At 35.0% G+C, this 20,536-nt stretch overlaps 1 protein-coding gene across 3 annotated transcripts; it reads left to right on the top strand.

The window, feature by feature from the left end:
* The first annotated feature begins 434 nt into the window (after positions 1-434).
* LOC126825252 (SET and MYND domain-containing protein 4) lies at positions 435-20,536 on the top strand. 3 transcript variants are annotated; one of them, XM_050554830.2, is made up of 16 exons: positions 435-583; positions 2,385-2,529; positions 3,794-3,886; positions 4,053-4,176; positions 4,976-5,038; positions 5,360-5,408; positions 7,047-7,188; positions 7,867-7,994; positions 10,684-10,744; positions 11,419-11,567; positions 12,456-13,096; positions 14,083-14,156; positions 15,755-15,873; positions 17,902-18,067; positions 18,703-18,816; positions 19,484-20,536. In XM_050554830.2, the coding sequence occupies exons 10-16, from the start codon at positions 11,535-11,537 to the stop codon at positions 19,750-19,752; spliced, it is 1,416 nt and encodes a 471-aa protein (XP_050410787.1). In that variant the 5' UTR covers positions 435-583; positions 2,385-2,529; positions 3,794-3,886; positions 4,053-4,176; positions 4,976-5,038; positions 5,360-5,408; positions 7,047-7,188; positions 7,867-7,994; positions 10,684-10,744; positions 11,419-11,534; the 3' UTR covers positions 19,753-20,536. The 3 variants fall into 3 exon arrangements, with proteins under 3 accessions (XP_050410787.1, XP_055957978.1, XP_055957979.1); XM_056102003.1 differs by lacking the exons at positions 435-583; positions 2,385-2,529; positions 3,794-3,886; ... (2 more) ...; positions 5,360-5,408; positions 7,047-7,188 and adding exons at positions 7,285-7,342; positions 9,841-9,946; XM_056102004.1 differs by lacking the exons at positions 435-583; positions 2,385-2,529; positions 3,794-3,886; ... (2 more) ...; positions 5,360-5,408; positions 7,047-7,188 and adding an exon at positions 9,841-9,946 and having other exon boundaries at positions 7,555-7,994.

The raw sequence follows: 20,536 nt of genomic DNA, 5'->3' as shown, positions 1-20,536 counted from the left end.
GACAGAGAGACAGAGAGAGGGGGGGGGGGTAACGTCCACTCGACACAAACTAAGTCATTTCGGGACTAACATATGGTTCTAATATTATTTCAGTAATTTGCTTGAGCGTAGGGGGTCTTTAGCAGTGGGATGATTTGCTGACTCAAAGTAGGTCTTCTGAGTGCACTGCATATCCTATTAAAACGGACAATCTTAGATTTTATGGTGCCATGCAAAGAATTAAGGTAGCCTATGTTTTGGGTTGCTACTTTTAAAAAGCGGTAGTATCAAGGAAATCTATATGCTGTTATGACTTACATTTGCGGTTAATTTGACTGATGTATGATCAATTTTATAACAGAATGTCTTAGATGATCGGGTCTACAGAGCTTTGAAATAGTAATTACTCCCCTTGGATATTATATCCAATCAAGTTATCTCCTTTCAATGTTTACAACAAGATGGCGGCAAATTTTGGGAATTGGCAAGAAGCATTAGATAATTTAGTGAAAGAGACTGTCGTGTCAGAAAATTGGAAGGAATTTGAACTTTTGAAGAATGACAACAGCAGGATACAATATATTCTGTCAAATAAATCATTAATGTAAGCAAGACAAAATGCAGAAAATGTATTTCTAACGAAAAGTCTAAAAATTTTATTTTTTATTTTTTTATTTTTTAATTTTCTTGGGTTGTACGTTTTACCCAAATCTACAAAAATCACACTGTTACTATAATTTCAACTCGTATCACAATAATTTATATCCGTATTTGATAATATACCATTCTTTATGCCAAATAGTTATTTTCAATTGAAAATAGTAGCGTTTATCTTACTCAGTTTACTTTATTTACTATTTTGCCATACGCTTCTGTTTAACATGCGCAGTTCTCTGATACCTGGACTTAGCAGTTTTTGACATTAACCCAAACCCCTAACCCAACAGTTCTATTCGTTCTTTGTCTAACATTGCTTCTTTTTCCGTTTCTTATAAAGGAACGAAATAGCCATACTTGAATTTCTATGGTAGAAACTGGAGAATTATTTTTAAAAGAAAATAAGATAATAAATGTAAATTGTAGAAAAGCATTTAGAATATTATTCTATTTTGGTCGAGGGCGCATTTCTGCGGATTTTGGTTCTTAATTTAAGTACTAAGACTCAGTGGTTTATGTTTTTCCCGTAAAATTGTGCTTCTGCACCGAACTTCAAAGACGAGTTGCCAAAATGGTGGAATATATCTGTACTTTCCGCCATTTTGAATCAGAAACGATGTACGGTAAAAAAGCGGAAGTAGATACTTTGCCGTATACAGTTAAATGTCCACTTCGTTTATCTTATGTGTCAAAAAAGCCCTTCAAAATCAAAATGTGATTTCCAAACAAGTTTGGAAGTTGTATTACATTTGTAACTAAGGGATGTGTAACTTGTGTATTACATGACGTCGTTTTCAAAATAAAAACGTTACGCCCTTAATTTAAATGACAAATGGTATATTATCAAATATAGATATATATTATTTTGGAATAAGTAGAAATAATGGTGGATTTGTGTGGGTTTGGTAAATTGTGCTACCGGTATTTATTATTACATTCACAGAAAAGACAGGCTTCAATAATAGTTATGTATTTGTTTGGTGTAGTCGCCAAGGCAGTGCGTCAGTTAAAGATGGGTTCCCAGAAAAGTATTTATCGGGTGGTTATTTCCAATAAAAGTATGGTAATTTTGGAAAGTAGAAATATCCAATCTTACTAGAAAAATACTGGATTCCCCGAAAAACACTCATGGAGCGTATATAGGACAAAAATTAAGTGTTCCCCTAATCGACAGCCCGACGATTAGGAATTTCTGCACGCGTGATGTCAAAGGTCACACGCGAACATTGAGCGCTTGATGTACAAGTTGATAAACTTTATGAAGAGTTTGACGTACAACACTTTCTGAGATAAAAATGACGGAAAAAGACGCGGGTAGTGGATAATCCGAGAATTTAATTAGGATTCGATATTTGTAATAAATAGTAAGCAATTAAAGACAACAATGTCTTATGTATGCAATGGATTCTCCTCTGACTTCCAAGAGAGGTAAGTCACGTGATGTAAACATGACCTGGTGATGTAATTCCTTCGCAATTACAATGTTTGAGAAGGATTTGAAGCAAAATTATGACAAATTAATTAGTTTGAATATGTTTTTAGTCCATATATACCATTAAATCACCCAGTTTTTACGCGGGAACCCATCTTTAAACTCCAAGATAGTTAGGATAAGAAACTTGATTAAGGAACAGGTGGGCAATTGGACGGGGTTGCTTTAATTAATTAATTATTTATTGTCTGAATTTATGAATGTTGATCACTTTGATATATATTACTCTCAGGGATGTATCTGTTTAACATTTCAGGAGTATTGAGTGGTTAAAAGTATATCTGGATAACAGTAAATTATTTCATCAGAAATGTTCTCACAAGGCACTTGAAAATAAAAACAAAGGGAACCAGTATTTCAAGAAAAAAGACTATAAAACAGCAATACAGTATTATACACAGGTACATGTACATACTTTTTACAGTATTACAAATACGGATATTATTATAAAATGTTCATTTATAAGCCAGGCTGCACCAATTTGAATTTTATTTTTCAGAGACTCATATTAAAGTTTTGCTTCACATTTCTTGGTGAAAACATTATTTAAATCCAAAAACACTTAATAGTTTCACATTTTTAAGTTTTGAAATTTTGGACAATAATTTTGTTCACACGACTCAAGTGGCTTTATTTTCTTAATAAGTTCCTGAAAAACTAAGTATTAATTTGGCTTGGTCTCAGTAGACAATCAAACATGAACCATCTTCATAACCTTGAATACATAACACAGTTTGGCTTAGACAATCTAAACAAAGACATTTCAATGATGTTATATGTATCATAATTAATACCTTCTTCTGTTAGTGTTTAACATCCGCTTCCACTGATGGTGATAGATCTCAGATAAGTTGTCTTATTATATTATCTTAGCGCACGCACAGGGGTCTTTCCAGTGGGAGGAAATCGGAAAACTCAGAGTAAACCCACGAAGTTGAGAAGGTGCGTCTATCTCCAAGCCACATACGCTCACACAAGGGATCGAAACTACAACCGCAAGCCAGAGGTGACCTGTCAGCTAGAGCTTGTAGCGCAACACTCGAGACCAATAGGTCATTCCCCCCGCCCCCAAAAAATAAATACCTCCAATCATTGTGATGTTTATATAAGTATGGACAGAAGCAGGGTTGTCTGCCCAACCTTGTGAATTTTCTAAGGACTGACCCCTACCAAAAAAATTACAGTACGTCACATTATATGTGTATGTTAGTCCTGAAATGATCTATTTTGTGTCTAGTTGACGTTAAATCCTAATCTACATGTAGTTCTTTATATATATCAGCGGAAAATGTGAGAGAGAGATAGAGAGAGAGAGAAATGGAGCTTAACTTCCACTCGACACAAACTAGGTCATTTTGGGACTAACATATAGCTTAATTTTATTTCAATAATTCGCTTGCGCATAGGGGTCTTTAGCAGTGGGAGGAAACTGGAGGATCCGGAGAAAACCCACGAGGTTGGACAGGCAACCCTACTCCTTGTCACGTACAACTGGGGATTCAAAACCATGCCAGTCGACTCAATGACAGACTTTATGATACAGCGCGTGCACGCTAACCATTCAGCCATCCATGCAATGCAATTTGTTTCACTTTAGTTGACTAGTGTTCACTGATTGCTATTAAACATAAATATTAATTTCTATTACAATTTTATTATTTTAAGAGTATCATCCATGCCCCTGTAGAAGAAGGTCATGACTTAGCTTTAGCTTATGGAAACAGATCAGCAGCTTTGTATCATCTTCAGTATTTTCAGGTATGAATGAGTGTTAAAATTGCTTTCCTTCTATTAGTGTGTGGGTGAGATCAATTTAAATTTAATACAAATATTTTATGCAGAGAAGTTCACGGTTTGAAATGATGGTATGCTAAAATCAAATGACATCACATGTGTATTTTATGTTTATTTATTTGGTTATTAGGAATGTTTAAGTGATATACAATTTGCTATGGATGCTGGTTTTCCTGAAGAAACCATCTATAAATTATACCAACGAAGATCCCAGTGTTATTATGGTTTGAAGAAATTCGACATGGCCGAGTCAGGTAACGAAAGTATATTTGTTTTTGCTTTATATGGTATGTTATTGTTTGGTAACCATAGTTACTGGATGAATATGGTGCAAGCTAGTTTCAATCCCAATGTTGGCTGAAAAAATTCCATGGGATTTTCGGGTCAGATTTCCACGTGTCATTACTGCAGGATTTGGGTCTGCCGTGGAAAAGCATTCAGTCATTTTGATTAGATTGGAAACTGATATCCGGTTTAATATCATTAGCAGCATTTTAAACATCCCCTGGCAGTTTGAAATTGAAAAATCTGGAACGTAGTACTGCTATCCAGGTAAAATTTCCCCAAAATAACATTGCGTAAACTAGTATTCATTGGCTCGGATGGTAGTGAATAGTAGGATAACCTTTTGCGTAGTTAGTTGTTTGGGGGGAGCCATATTGGCTCGATCCCAGTGTTGGCGGAGAAAGTTCATCAGGATTTTCCGATGTGTTTTCCCCTTATCAGTGGTGCAGGACAATCAAAGCTGTCTAGTCCTTCGGATGGTGTGAAAAACCAAGTTTCTGTGTCACACTGGCGTGCACGTAAAAGATCCCTTGGCAGTTGGAATTCGATATAAGAGTATGCTGTGGCGCCACAGTCTGGGTAAAATTTCCCTCATAGCACACTATAAGGTGTATACCCGCCTTCATTAGCCCAGTCAGAGCAGAACAGTAGGAAATTAAACCCCATTTCATATACATGTAGTTGTTTGGGCAGGATAAGACAGAGGTCCAACCCATTACTTTAGATAAAAAGAACTTTATGTAAGTCTGATGTGTTGTTTATTAATAGAATTGTTGAAAGCAAGAGAATATTTAGACAATCAGAAGACTTTAATAGTTGATAAAAAGTATGGTGAGTAAGCACTTTGTCTTTCTCACCTATTTTATATTTGTATATTATGAAACATTTGTTTGATATCTGTGTAATGTCTAAAAGGGAAAAGTGCTTTTATTGAAGATTACCAGCCAAGCAGTGAAAAACAAGTGACTAGGCTACTAGATTTAGCAGTTAGGTCAATAAACATTGCTGTCAATTATGCCAGATTTTCCTTTTCTTATAAGAATTAAATAGAATCTTGATGACCTCTGATGTTGCCCTGTTCAGCCCATACTTAGAGACGGGAAGTAACTCTTGTATACAAGTAATTATGTTGTTCTATTTCTTTACTTTCAGGTAATTTATTAAAAGAAATGAAAGAACTAGAATTAAATATAGTTGAACAGTAGGTATTAATTATATTTATTTCAACAGATTTGTATCCATTGTTTTCTTTAGACTGATCCTGGCCTTTTCTGAAGTTTAAGAAGAACATTAGTTTTAAACACAATTCATCAAAGCTGAGGATCATGACCAAGGTTTAAGACTACAGTGCTTGTAAGAAAGGCTTATGAGAGAGAGAGAAATGGGGTTTAATGTCCACTCGACATAAAATAGGTCATTTCGGGACTAACATGGTTCTATTTTATTTCAATAATTCACTTGTGCATAAGGGTCCTTAGCAGTGGGAGGAAACCAGAGGACCTAGAGAAAACCGACGAGGTTGGACAGTTGACCAAATGACAGACCTTATGATACAAAGCACATGCTCTAACCATTCGGCCATCCAACCCCCATTTACCATTTGATTTAGCTAGTTGAAATCACTTTATTTTTCACATTTCTTTGAAATCCGGGACTTCCCTTTAATTAGGCTTCAGACTGCAAAGGCTGTTGGTAAATCTAATCTGCTTAAAACACAGATCCTATTTCGTTTCGTTTTTTATTGTTGAAAATTTCATTTTACTTGTCTTTACTACACTAGGACTTGGAAGAGTTGATATATAACTTGCATTCTGGTTGATGTGAGAGATTAGCCAATAAAATGGTCTATTGCAGCGAGTTCTTGGCGCGCCGATGCACGGAATTGTGGGTATCCCACTAGAAACATCAACACTGATTGGTTAATCAAATGTCTGATGTCATAGGGTCAAAATCCGCTCGTATGACACCTGACGCGAGCTACCACAACAACGGGTCAGATCTTCATGTAGTGGAGGCCATCGAAAGTATAAAAAAACGAAACGAAGTATAGATCTGTATTATAATCAGATTGAGATAAGTCTGGCACTGGCAAACTTACAACTTACACCTTAACCGTAACCATTTGTAGGGTGACCCGTGCACTCTACAGAAAGTTGTTCTCAACACGGCTAATGTGCACGCTTCAGTGGTTGTGTCTCAAACTGTATGAGACTATAAATAGCCATGGCATGTTCAATTCTCTAGAAATCTATCAACTATTACAGCCGTAAAAAATCTATTGTTGACGATTTTGAATAGCAGTAAAATTTAGCTTCTTGGTTATTACAGCAGCTTTAGAAATTACGTTTTTTTTATTTTTTATATTGCTTTATCATTAACTGTACCGTTAAGAGCGGCATCCTTTGGTTTAGTACAAATAATATCTCTAATTCACTTTCGTTAGCAGGAACATGATACTAGCAGTAGTTTCATTTTACTTTTACAAGTTTCTTAAAACAATTGTTGAGTTGGCTAACGTGCGTATTTCTAAATTCAATTTCTTATTCCAGCTTTCTGTTATGTTTCGTAAAAAGGTAATCTTGATTATCCCGACCTGTCAATCAGACGTAGAATGGGCGGTAGACTGGTTAAGCGAGACTAATTTCAAAACTATAATTGTGTGAAACTGATTTAAGGCTTGATATATATATAAATATTGTGGCGTAATTGTCAAGATATTTAGAGATATTTATTTATGGTAGGTCACCCTATCAATTGCCCATTTTACAGTCTTACCCGAGCATGTACAGTCCTTGCTCTTGAGGAAAGCAGATTTTATATTTTAATTTTTTGTTTTTAGAAAGAAAGTAAAGATAGAAACACCAGTAGATATTAAATGTATAAATGTAGCATGTGTGAGTTATGGTAATAGTGATGTTATAACACAGGCTTCTCGTGCTCTTAATATTAAATATAACACAGAACAAGGCCGTTATTTAGTGGTAAGTAAATTATATAACACAGGATTCTAGTGCTGTTATCAAATATAAGACAAAACAAGGCGTTATCTAGTGGTAAGTAAATTACATATATATAACACAGGCTTCTAGTGCTCTTAATATTGAATATAACACAGAACAAGGCCGTTATTTAGTGGTAAGTAAATTATATAACACAGGCTTCTAGTGCTGTTATCAAATATGAGATAGAACAAGGCCGTTATCTAGTGGTAAGTAAATTATTTTATAACACAGGCTTCTAGGGTTATGGTGATAAGTAACTCATGTTTGTAATAATAATAATGATAATTATGTTTGTTACCTGTATAATTTAGAACCTCATAAAGCCATGGAAGATTGGTTTATGTCGTTCATTTTGTTGTCTTTCATTGTCTTTGATTATCCGCTAGAGCTATCTTAATAGTCATTCTGATCAAAAAATGCATACATCAACCCATAGCAAGATGATCGCCTTCCCTTTTATTGTGACTATGATATCAGCTACTCAAATTCATAGTTGAAATATCAACAACACCATACTGGAATTTACTTACACCCCACCCTCCAGCAAACTAAAATGTTTTCAGACTCCGACTTTTATTATAGTATACTAAATTAGTATACAAGTTATTCTACTCAATAAATGATAAAGTATTTTCAGTTGTTTATGATATTTTATAGGCTAATGATGATATAAAAGCTGGTGATACTCTGATAGTAGAGACACCGTATTCATCAGTTTTACTACCAGATCATTACACAACACATTGTCATCATTGTTATAAACAATTAACTCTAACAGTTATTGGGTGAGTTTATTTATATAAACACATTGTCATCAAAATTAAAACACTTATCTGGATGTACTACTTCTGAATTTTATTAACATGTTACATTTCAATACACACACAGGTATCATTATCAAGCATATAATGATTTTTATTTGCTTGATAATGATACCTGTATGTGTATTGAAACGTAACATGGTAATAAAATTTAGAAGTAGTACATTCGGATAAGTGTTTTAATTTTAGTGAAATCTATTTCTATATGTCTTAAAAGGATTATTGTAATCATTGTTATGAACTATTATCTCTTAACAGTTATTGGGGGGGTTTGATGGCTGAATGGTTAGCGCATGCACGCTGTATCATGAAGTCTGTCATTGAGTCAACTGGCGTGGTTTCGATTCCCCAGTTGTACGTGACAAGGAGTAGTGTCGCCTGTCCAACCTCGTGGGTTTTCTCCAGGTCCTCCGGTTTCCTCCCACTGCTAAAGACCCCTACGTGCAAGCGAATTATGGAAATAAAATTGAACAATGTTAGTCCCGAAATGACCTAGTTTGTGTTGAGTGGTTAAACCCCATCTCTCTCTCTCTCTCTCTCTCTCTCTCTCTCTCTCTTAACTCTTCTTGGGTGAGTCTATTTATATAAACACTCTGTCATTGTTATAAAAAATTAACTCTTAACAGTTATTGGGTGAATCTATTCATATACATATATGTCCCAAATGCAGCCTGTTTGATAAGATTTAACTCTCTCAACTGCGCTAAATTTATGTCTAGCCTAGACAAAACAAGTATTTAATTACTATTCCATCTTCCCAGACAATAAACTGATATTTGGAAAGCAGCAGGTGTAATTGATAGAATACTGAAACTCTTATACTTCCACTGAAACCATGGTGCTAATATATTTCAATCAGTTATTACAAAGTTATGGCAGAGATATGTAGATGCGCTCGGTCAGTCAATCCATCTTTCCGCCCAAGTTTGTTTCCAGAGCATATCTTATAAACCATTCCATGATAGTTGATGAAATTTTGTCAACTCATTATAATAGTCATGCCCTGTTGCTAATTAAACATTTCCCGGATTTAATAGTTTTTTGCTTGCATGGAAACAAATTTAACTTAGTTTTTGGAATAGAAGGTTGTGTGTTGTTTATTGTGGTATAACAGGTTGTGTGATGTTTATTATGGTATACACGGTTGTGTGAAGTGTATTATGGTATACAAGGTTGTGTGGTGGTTATTATGGTATAAAAGGTTGTGTGGTGTTATGGTATACACGGTTGTGTGGGAATCACGATGGTTAAGTGGGTAAGACGCTGGCTCGCTAGCCTGGAGGTCGGATGTTTGATCCCTGCATTGGCCGAAAAAATTCATCCAGATTTTCCGGCGTGGTTTCCCCTTGTCAGTGATGCAGGACGGAGGGCCTGACAAGGACGGCTGTCTAGTCGTTCGGATGGGACAAAAAACCGAGGTCCCATGTACACATTGGCATGCACGTAAAAGATCCCTTGGCAGGTTGAATTTGATATAAGAGTAGGGCGTAGTGTCGCTGCCCGGGCAAAATTTCCCTCATAGCACACTGTATGGCGTATGCCTGTCTTCATTAGCCCAGTTTAGGAGCAGAACAGTAGGACATTAAACCCCATTTCATTTCATTTCATACACAGTTGTGTGGTGTTTATTATGGTATACACGGTTGTGTGGTGTGTGTGTGTATTACGGTATACACGGTTGTGTGATGTGTATTATAGTATTAAGGTTGTTTGGTGGTTATTCTGGTATATAAGATTGTGTGGTGTTTATTATGGTATACTAGGTTATGTGATGTTGATGGCTGAGTCTTGCCTTTTTTGATATTTATAGATGTAGAAGATGTACAGTTGTAAGATATTGTGGTAACCAATGTCAACAAGAATCATGGACACAGTATCATCATATAGAATGTTCTTATATAGATTTACTTCATTCTGTAAGTTTATTATTTCCATTTCAATCAATGTCTTCAAGTACAGTTAATTCCCTTCGACAATTTTTATGGATAATCAATCACTTAGTTTACTTTTTGCCGTGCACGAGTTGTATCTGTCTGTAAATAGTTGAAAGAGAGAGAGAGAGAAAAATGAGGTTAAACATTCACTCGACACAAACAAGGTCATTTTGGGACAAACATATGGTTCAATTTATTTCATTAATTTGCTTCCACGTAGGGCCTGGATATAATGTGTACTAATTATGTTGATATTTTGGGTATAATCAGAAATTCTACAACAATTACAATTTTTAAGAAAAATATTAAATCTCATTTATTTAAAGAAGCTTTTAATTTATAACTAAAGTATTTTTTGAAGAATGTATATTTTAATCCAGATCGTGATATTTAAATACTCTTATTTTGTTATCAATGGCTTTCTTATATTATATTATTTACAGTTTTATGTATAAGTTTATTAAATTTTATGTTAGTTTATTTTATTTCTGAATTATTGTATTGTATTTTGTTTGTTTTATATTGTTTTTACTACTTACTTTGTAAAGCGCATTTGAGCACTATGTGAATTGTGCGCTATATAAATGTTCTTAATAATAATAATGATATTCTGGGTGTAATGTGTATCAGATTACATTAATATTCTGGGTATAATGTGTACTAGATTATATTGATAATTTAGGGATAATGTGTATTAGATTATTTTTTTTTTTTTCTAGGTTGGTATAGCTCATCTTAGTTTAAGAACAATATTGACAGCAGGATTACAGTTTTTAAATGGTTAAGTATAAATATTCTCATCATTTTCAATGAAATTTTTATATAACTTGCTTTACAAAGTCGTTATGTGATGTTTTAGCCTTGGCTGCGGCAGTGATCTTGTACAACAAACTTTTGTAGCTGCATTTAATTTACCTTGTACTATCCAATGGTTTAACTGGAATACAGGTATTTGTCTTGTTTAAGGACACAAGTATTCTATTGCCAACAAGAATGATGATAGAAAATGCATCAAAGTAGAATATTTGGAGCCAACGTCTTACCCGCTTAGCCACTGTGGTTCCCTCGGTGAGTATGGTACTTGCTCACTAACCAGAAGGCCTCAAGTTTGATTCCATTGTTGGTGGCAAATAGTTTCTCTTGATTATCCATGGAATGAATTAGAACACCTTCACCACTTTATAATTTGAATGATAGAATGGATAATTAAGACTTTGTTTATAATCATAACAATTGTACTTGACAATCAAGACTATCTTGTTAAAACTTTGAACATTCACAACTTCACCCAGAATAATTAATTGACTGAAATTTTTTAAAAATTCATATCTCATTATCTACATGTATATTTGAACTATTATGTCAAGAACAGCCAGCTCTTTATCTAAATCTTACATAATGTACCTTTAATATGATTTGGTTTATTGTAAAATATGTAATATTTTCTTCTACAGGATTTATAAAAGATAATAAGGATATATGTGCCAATGATATACCAGGATTAAATGAAGAGAAACAATATGGAAGAGATTATTCAACAGTTTATAATCTATTAACACATTCTGAAGATATGACATCATTAGATTTATACCAGTATTCATTAGTAAGATATCTCTGAGAAGGTTCATCGTAGTTTCCCGGGGTGATTTCCCCTTGTCAGTGGTGCAGGAAGGAAGGCCTGACAAGGACACAAGGTCCTGTGTACACTTTGGCGTGCATGTAAAAGATGTAAGAGTAGGCTGTAGCTCCGCTGTCCAGGCAAAATTTCCCTCAAAACACACTGTATGTCGTATGCCCATCTACATTAGCCCAGTTGTTAAACCCCATTTTATTTAGTAAGATATCTGCCGTCGAGTTTATGACCTTCCTGTTTATTGGCTTTCTTGTAGAATTGGACACTACCATTTAGATTTATATGGTGTCTAGTTTTTATACCATGTCTTTATGTTCCGGGAATCTATTAATAGTGCATGAAATAAGAATTTTTGTGATATTTTCAGTTATTCAAATTTTCTCCCTTTTTTTCCCCTCCTGCTGCTATCTTTAAGGGGGATCACGTGGCTAAGTGGGTAAGACGCTAGCTCGCTAGCCTGGAGGTCGGGTGTTCGATCCCTGCATTGGCCGAGAAAGTTCATCCAGATTTTCCGGCGCGGTTCTCCCTTGTCAGTGATGCAGGACGGAGGGGCTGACAAGGAAAGCTGTCTAGTCGTTCGGATGGGACGAAAAACCGAGGTCCCGTGTACATATTGGCGTGTACGTAAAAGATCCCTTGGCAGTTGGAATTCGAGTAAGCCGTAGTGCCGCTGTCCGGGCAAAATTTCCCTCATAGCACACTGTATGGCGTATGCCCGTCTTCATTAGCCCAGGTTAGGAGCAGAACAGTAGGACGTTAAACTCCATTTCATTTCATTTCATTTCATGCTATCTTTAAGTTATGTAACTATAAGGACCAAGGGGAAAAATTAATACAGATTTTATTTTTTACTTGCAGACAGCCACCCTCTTACTTGTAATTCTCGTCCATTCTAACTGGTTCCACAACGCTAAAGACACGAAAATAATGTCTAAACATCACAGTCACGATTCAGCTACCCATTCAAGTGAAAACAAAGCTGATGTGAACGTTGACAAGCTTCCGTCAAAGAGTAAAGATGACTCCCTAGATTTAAGTGAAAGTGCCTCAAATATTGATGACAAAAAGGCCCTTGACTTCACTTGTGGCACTGTTGCTAGAAGTAAAATGGATTCATCTTCAAAAAAACATAAACCAAGTGAACTAAAGACGTCTGCCAAATATGTAGACGCACTAGGTTCAGAGGACTCCGAGAGTGAAGGAATATGTAATAATATTTTAGGAAACAATCACGAAGATGATATTTCTTCCGTCAAAACCCGAGTATCTTTGTCCGAGATTGGCATTGATACAGACATGTTAAATATAGGTGGTTTGTTGTTACGTCATATTCAACAATTAGTATGTAACGCACACGCCATTACAGAACTCCAGGCCTCATTTGATTCGCTGTCATCTTCTACACTTGTGGATGAGATGAGTCAAGTACGAGTTGCCACGGCGATATACCCAACAGCTAGTTTGATGAACCATTCATGTGATCCTACTATAATATCAAGGTAGGTGGATTTAAAAATAACAAGCTTTTCCTTTTAATCTTTTCAGTAAGTGTTTCATTGGGTCTATTAGATAAACATTCTGTGGACACAGTAACCGGGGGTGGGGGTGGGGATCACGTGGCTAAGTGGGTAAGACGCTGGTTCGCTAGCCTGGAGGTCGGGTGTTCTATCCCTGCATTGGTCGAGAAAGTTCATCCAGATTTTCCGGCGGGGTTCCCCCTTGTCAGTGATGCAGGACGGAGGGCCTGACAAGGACAGCTGTCTAGTCGTTCGGATGGGACGAAAAACCGAGGTCCCATGTACACATTGGCGTGCACGTAAAAGATCCCTTGGCAGTTGGAATTCGAGTAAGCCGTAGTGCCGCTGTCCGGCGTGGTTTCCCCTTGTCAGTGATGCAGGACGGAGGGCCTGACAAGGACTTCTGTCTAGTCGTTCGGATGGGACGAAAAACCGAGGTCCCGTGTACACATTGGCATGCACGTAAAAGATCCCTTGACAGTTGGAATCAATATAAGAGTAGGTCGTAGTGCCGCTGTCCGGGCAAAATTTCCCTCATAGCACACTGTATGGCGTATGCCTGTCTTCATTAGCCCAGTTCAAAGCAGAACAGTCGAACGTTAAACCCCATTTCATTTCATTTCACAGTAACCGGGCCCCTTTCTATTATTAGAATACCCTAGAATATCAGTGAAGACAGTAAGATGGTCACCATATCGACCGATATCAAATTATCATTATTTTCTGTCCAGTCAATGGGTCATCACATGCTAATAAACTTTGTGGACTCAGTTACAAGGTCCCCATGATGTCAAATTGACACAGTATTCTTAGGACCAGAAATGAAAAGGTTTAACACAGCACCGATGACCTGAGAAAGGAGCTCTCCAATTACCAATAAGAATCATTTTGAAACTTGTTATTTCTGAATTAACTATTGAAGAGTTTTGTGCATGAAAGACTGAAATTTTAATTTGAATCTTTTCTAGTTTTCAAGGAGACTTGTTAGTTGTGAGAGCTGTGAAAAATGTTGAAAAAGGAGAGGAAATATTTAATTGTTATGGTGAGTATTGTCTGTTCTATTTTGTTAATAGATTAATGATGTAGAAAATGTTGGATTCCTCGTAAATTGTAAGTTTTAAACATCTACATCTGAGAAATCAATGGGCAGAGTTGTCCCAAATTTAAAAAATACTCTCGAATTTAAATAAAACTTTTTTACTGCTAGCAAAATGATCTTGTGTTCTAATCACTAATAATACCCCAATTGTCAAAATCTTTAAATAGGTCTTTCTTTGGGCCTGAAATTTTATATAAACTATTAATTAGGCATTTATTAACTTATCCAGACCATAATCAACTCTTGATGCTATCTTATGTGTCAGATTTTCACTGGATTTGAATCCAATTTGCTGATCAACGCTCATCAATGATTTAAACCAAAAATGGTTTAACATACCGACTTTAGTAATGATGATCTAGGCTAGGCCTAAATTTCAAATGCTAATATCTCGTTTCAGCAAATTCCCTTTACATTATCTAGTTAAGTATTATAGTGAAAACTGCCAGCTCTTTATCTATCTAATCTCCCATAATGCCCCTTTAAAATGGTGGATCATCATTTTACATTTTTCGGCTAAGTTTTCACAGATTAATCCAAGTTCATGTGTTATTCAATTGATCACTAAACATTTAATAAAATGAAATGAAATGAAATGAAATGGAGTTTAACGTCCTACTGTTCTGCTCCTAACCTGGGCTAATGAAGACGGGCATACGCCATACAGTGTGCTATGAGGGAAATTTTGCCCGGACAGCGGCACTACGGCCTACTCTTATATCGAATTCCAACTGCCAAGGGATCTTTTACGTGCACGCCAATGTGTACACGGGACCTCGGTTTTTCATCCCATCCGAACGACTAGACAGCTTTCCATGGCAGCCCCTCCGTCCTGCATCACTGACAAGGGAGAACCACGCCGGAAAATCTGGATGAACTTTCTCGGCCAATGCAGGGATCGAACACCCGACCTCCAGGCTAGCGAGCTAGCGTCTTACCCACTTAGCCACATGATCCCCAAACATTTAATAAAGAAAACAAAACCAAAAACCAAAATATCTACAGTAGATATCTCTCGGCTTGAATTTTCATTCCATCTGATTGAAAAGAGGCCATAGAAATACACAGCACATATAGGTGGCACTCTCTTATTTATATCATCTGCAGAGGGCGCTGTATATTGTGAAATGATCAGTTCATCATGCTTTTGTAAATACTGAATGGAATTGAACTTCATATTGACTACTTTTCCCTTTAGAAATAAAACTTTAACATTATTTTGGTTTGTAAGGGGTTCAGGGGGTTAGGGGGCTGATTGGTTTGATCAAAGAGCTCTCATTGAGTCAAGTGGGATAGTTTCGAGTTCGGTTGTCTATCAAACCTTGGCGGTTTTCTCTGCCCCCCCCCCCCCCCCCCCAGTTTCTTCCAACACCTTAAGACACCTATGCGCAAGCGAACTATTGAAATAAAATTATTTCGGTATTTACCTATTTTGTGTCAAGTGGACGTTAAACCCCATTTATTTCTCTGTCTTGTAAGGGGTTTAAAATCTCTGAAAAGACAGTCAGCAAACTGTAAGGTATGACTATTATATATTGTAGGTCCCCACTTTAGACGTATGATAAGATCTAGAAGACAAGAAGTATTAAAAACTCAGTATTTTTTTACTTGTTCATGTAAACCTTGTACAGACGGTAAAAAGGATGATGTACAATTTGATGTAAGCTTTATTTAAATTACTTTAATTTTATGTAAGATATATTTAAATTACTTTAATTTTATGTAAGATATATTTAAATTACTTTAATTTTATGTAAGATATATTTAAATTACTTTTATGTAAGATATATTTAAATTACTTTAATTTTATGTAAGCTTTATTTAAATTACTTTAATTTTATGTAAGATATATTTAAATTACTTTAATTTTATGTAAGATATATTTAAATTACTTTAATTTTATGTAAGATATATTTAAATTACTTTAATTTTATGTAAGATATATTTAAATTACTTTAATTTTATGTAAGATATATTTAAATTACTTTAATTTTATGTAAGATATATTTAAATTACTTTAATTTTATGTAAGATATATTTAAATTACTTTAATTTTATGTAAGCTTTATTTAAATTACTTTAATTTTATGTAAGATATATTTAAATTACTTTAATTTTATGTAAGCTTTATTTAAATTACTTTAATTTTATGTAAGATATATTTAAATTACTTTAATTTTATGTAAGCTTTATTTAAATTACTTTAATTTTATGTAAGCTTTATTTAAATTACTTTAATTTTATGTAAGCTTTATTTAAATTACTTTAATTTTATGTAAGCTTTATTTAAATTACTTTAATTTTATGTAAGATATATTTAAATTACTTTAATTTTATGTAAGCTTTATTTAAATTACTTTAATTTTATGTAAGATATATTTAAATTACTATAAAGATACATTATGTAAGAGCTAAATCTGCCTATCGCAGGTCTTTATTTTGGCTTCAAATTTTTTGTAAATTATTATTTAGACATTAAATGGATTTTAACACCCGCAAGATTTGAAATTTAACAATAAAATACAGTTGGTTTGGGGGTATTCAGATCCTATTTCAGATATTTATAAACTATCTGACCAATTTCCCCTTTAACCAGACTGGTGTTTGTCAGTTATTAAATTAATATAATGATACAGTCAAATCACTTTAAATTATTTAGCAATTTGTGGTGATTTGGTCTTTAATTCATGTATGGTTCGTTGAGTAGGGCACTGGTTTGATCGCGATGTTGACTGAAAAATCCTGGTTTCTCTATGTCATTGATGCATGACAGAGGGTTTAAGAAGGAGAAATACTGCAATTCGATTGGCTGACCAGTAAAATCAATTTGCATATATCCAATTTGCATATTGGTCAGCCAATCGAATTGCAGTATTTCTTAAAATTTCGATTGTATCTTAGTTTAAGTTTTCGTGAATAAGGGACCAAAAGATCCCCTGACACTTGGAAATCAAAATAAGAGAGAGAGAAATAGGGTTTAACATCCACTTGACACAAACTAGTTCATTTCGGGACTAACATATGGTTCAGTTTTATTTCAATAATATGCTTGCATGTAGGGGTCTTTAGCAGTTGGAGGAAACCGGAGGACCCGGAGAAAACCCACAAAGTTGGACAGGCGACCCTACTCCTTGTCACGTACAACCGGGAAATCGAAACCCCGCCAGTTGACGCAATGACAGACCGTACGATACAGCGCGCACATGCTAACCATTCGGCCATCCAACCCCCGGAAATCAAAATAAGAGTTCAGCATAGTGCTGTTTGGGCAAAATGTCAGTCAAAGCATACTGCATGGCGATCAGTGCAGAAATGTAAAATGTTGAACCCCATTTCATTTGAATTTATTAACTGAAACCATTACTGACATGTGCCGGATTAATTTTTAGTATGCCGCCACAGGATTGTGATTGACAATCAACATAATGGTCATTCCAGGACAAATATGATTGGAATTTTAAGATTTTTTTCTGACACATATAAAAAATCAGCGCCATAATCAACTTTTAATCACTCCTTTCATTTTTTTTTATCACAACTGATGACTATGGCAACAGAAAGCATGAGTCCAGATGCTACCCATTTATATGTATATGTGTATGTTTTAGGCTATGGTATTCAGTAAATGTATATATCTGTATGTTTTAGGCTATGGTATATGGTAAATGTATATATCTGTATGTTTTAGGCTATGGTATGTGGTAAATGTAAAGGTTGTATTGATACCCAGGTAGATGTACCATGTTGTATTGACTGTGGAGAGAAAGAAAGTATCCATGATAGAAAGATGAGGGAAGAAATAAACACTCTTTATCAACTAGCTATGACATCAATTGATCATTCAGATTTAAAAGGTAAGAGCACTTCTATTTTTAACAATCTGATTAAAGCACAGATCCTATTTCGTTTCATTTTTTATAGTTCAAACTTTGGTTTTACTTATCCTTAATACACTAGGATTTGGAAAAGAGAGACAGAGATCTTGGTAACCAAATCGCCAACCCCAGTAATCACGCCAAGTTGTCAAACCTCTGTACAAACCCAGTAAGCGAGCTACCAATCCCGGTAACAAATTCGCAAACCCCGCCAAGAGTCCAACCCCGGTAACCCCACCTGGGTTTCAAAATAGTATAAATAAAAACGACCGCCACGTGCGTCCAATCAGTCTGAAGAGTTCAATATGAACGAAACTAGTCACTGACACTCTGGATAACTAGGTCTTCATAGCCACTCTTATATTATCTAACTCCCTGTCTACAATTAGTTGTGGCTAATTTTAACGCATGCACGTTAGATCAAAAGTTTTGTCATATAGACAAGTGGCGTGGTTTTGTGGTTTTCAAAATCTCACTTGTACGTTTCCTCCCACTGCTAATTATTGAAATAAAATTGCTCTCTCTTTCTCTCGCTTGTAAGATAGATTTAACTAAAAGTTTAATTTTTTTTATATTATTAAAGTATTTATTAAATCTTATATTTGGTATTTCAGGTGCTATGGAAAGTTTAAAGCCATGTTTAGAGTTGTGTTATAAATATTTACATAAAAATAATCGATTAAGAGCATCAGTAGAAGATAGTTTAGCCAGGTGTTATGCAATGTCAGGTAGGAGAGATTACTTTATAAAAAATGAAATGTTGGTTTAAGGTCGTACATTTCTGCTCTAATACTGTTATATGCCATACAGTGTGCTATGAAGGAAAGTTTGCCCAGACAGCGGTGCTACGGCCTACTCTTAAAATCGAATTCCAACTGTCAAGTGATCTTTTACGTGCATGCCAATGTGTACACGGGATCTCTGTTTTTTGTCCCATCCGAACGACTAGACAGTTGTCCTTTTCAGGCCTTCCGTCCTGCATCACTGGCAAAGGGGAATCACGGCGGAAAATCTGGATGGACTTTCTCGGCCAATGCAGAGATCGAACACCCGACCTCCAGGCTGGCGAGCCGGCATCTTACCCACTTAGCAATCGTGATCCCCACAATAAAAGGAATAGGGATATGTTTAATTGACTGATATACGTGTATAGAAAACAAAAACATTTTTCGCCCTTGTATACCAGAAATTAAGTCAAATTGGTTTCCATGGAAACACAACAATTATTAAAACCAGGAATTTTGTATTTAGCAAAAGGCACAATTACTATATATAATAAGTTGATCTGTTTACAAAGTTTCATAAAGATAAACTTGTATACCACATTAGTTTCCAGTAGGACGTTAAACCCCATTTCTCTTCATTTCCTTTTATTGTAATTTCTCTTTATTTTAGGGGATTATAAAATGGCATTAAAACATTTAGAAAATAGTATCAAAGTAACAGAGTTATTATATGGTAATGAAAGTATCGAATTAGCTTATGAACTACAAAAAATGGCAGATATCCTTTTTAATGTCAAGAAACCAGAAAAATGTCTACAAATTGTTAACAGAGCTCAGAAAATATTTCTTATTCATTTTGGTGAAAATCATGAAACTGTTAAAGAATTGAATGAAATGAAAGTATGTTTGTTGGAGTTTGTTAATAATTCTAAACATTGAATGTGTTTATTGTTAATTCTAAACATTGAATGTGTTTATTGTTAATTCTAAACATTGAATGTGTTTATTGTCAATTCTAAACATTGAATGTGTTTATTGTTAATTCTAAACATTGAATGTGTTTATTGTTAATGCTAAACAAAACCTTGAATGTGTTTATTTTTTTTTTTATATTTTAAAATAAATTGTTGTTTTATAGTTATATTAAAAGAACTGATAAATTTCAGTTGCATGTCAGAGGCTTCATTAAGGCCGCTGTCGGATTGGAGTGGCATCGTTACTGTGCTGGTGTGACCGCATGGCGACCAGAAAATGCATAAGGTTGACGGTAACTGTGAACACAACACAAGAAAATGTCAAAAAAAATTACAAACTTGAAAAAAGTCGCATTCTCACAGCTTTCCAAGTCAAATCACAGAACCTTGGCATTTGTTTTGAACATGCTCAAAACAAACGTCAGCGACCGTGGAGACCACAGCACGATATCTGGCGTTTCCACCACACTTTTACCACGCTTATGACGATCTTGACATGCACTGGGACCATTTTCTGTCACCGTACCAGCGCAGGAAGGATGCCACCCTGGTCTGACGGGCGTATAAAGATGCATTATATAAGATTTCAATAAAGAGTTGGACGTTCTTGCTATAATAGTTCAAAAGTAGACAATGAAAATGAAGATGCAATAGGCAGATTTAGTTCTTACCTAATGCATCTTTAAAATAAATTGTCATGTTTTGTATTTATATTAAAAGACAAAATAAATGAAGTGATAGTCAGTGAA

Source organism: Patella vulgata, chromosome 6, assembly GCF_932274485.2.
Source record: "Patella vulgata chromosome 6, xgPatVulg1.2, whole genome shotgun sequence".
NCBI classification, from domain to species: Eukaryota; Metazoa; Mollusca; class Gastropoda; family Patellidae; genus Patella; species Patella vulgata.
Note: the sequence above shows the minus strand (reverse complement) of the source record. Positions and strands in the feature narration are given on the sequence as shown.

Excerpts from the sequence above, each read along its gene's own strand:
- LOC126825252 (XM_050554830.2), top strand. The coding sequence starts at position 11,535 with ATGACATCATTAGATTTATACCAGTATTCATTA. Across the intron at positions 11,568-12,455 it reads ATTTATACCAGTATTCATTA|ACAGCCACCCTCTTACTTGT; the intron begins GTAAGATATCTC and ends TTTTACTTGCAG. Across the intron at positions 14,157-15,754 it reads GGAAATATTTAATTGTTATG|GTCCCCACTTTAGACGTATG; the intron begins GTGAGTATTGTC and ends TATATATTGTAG.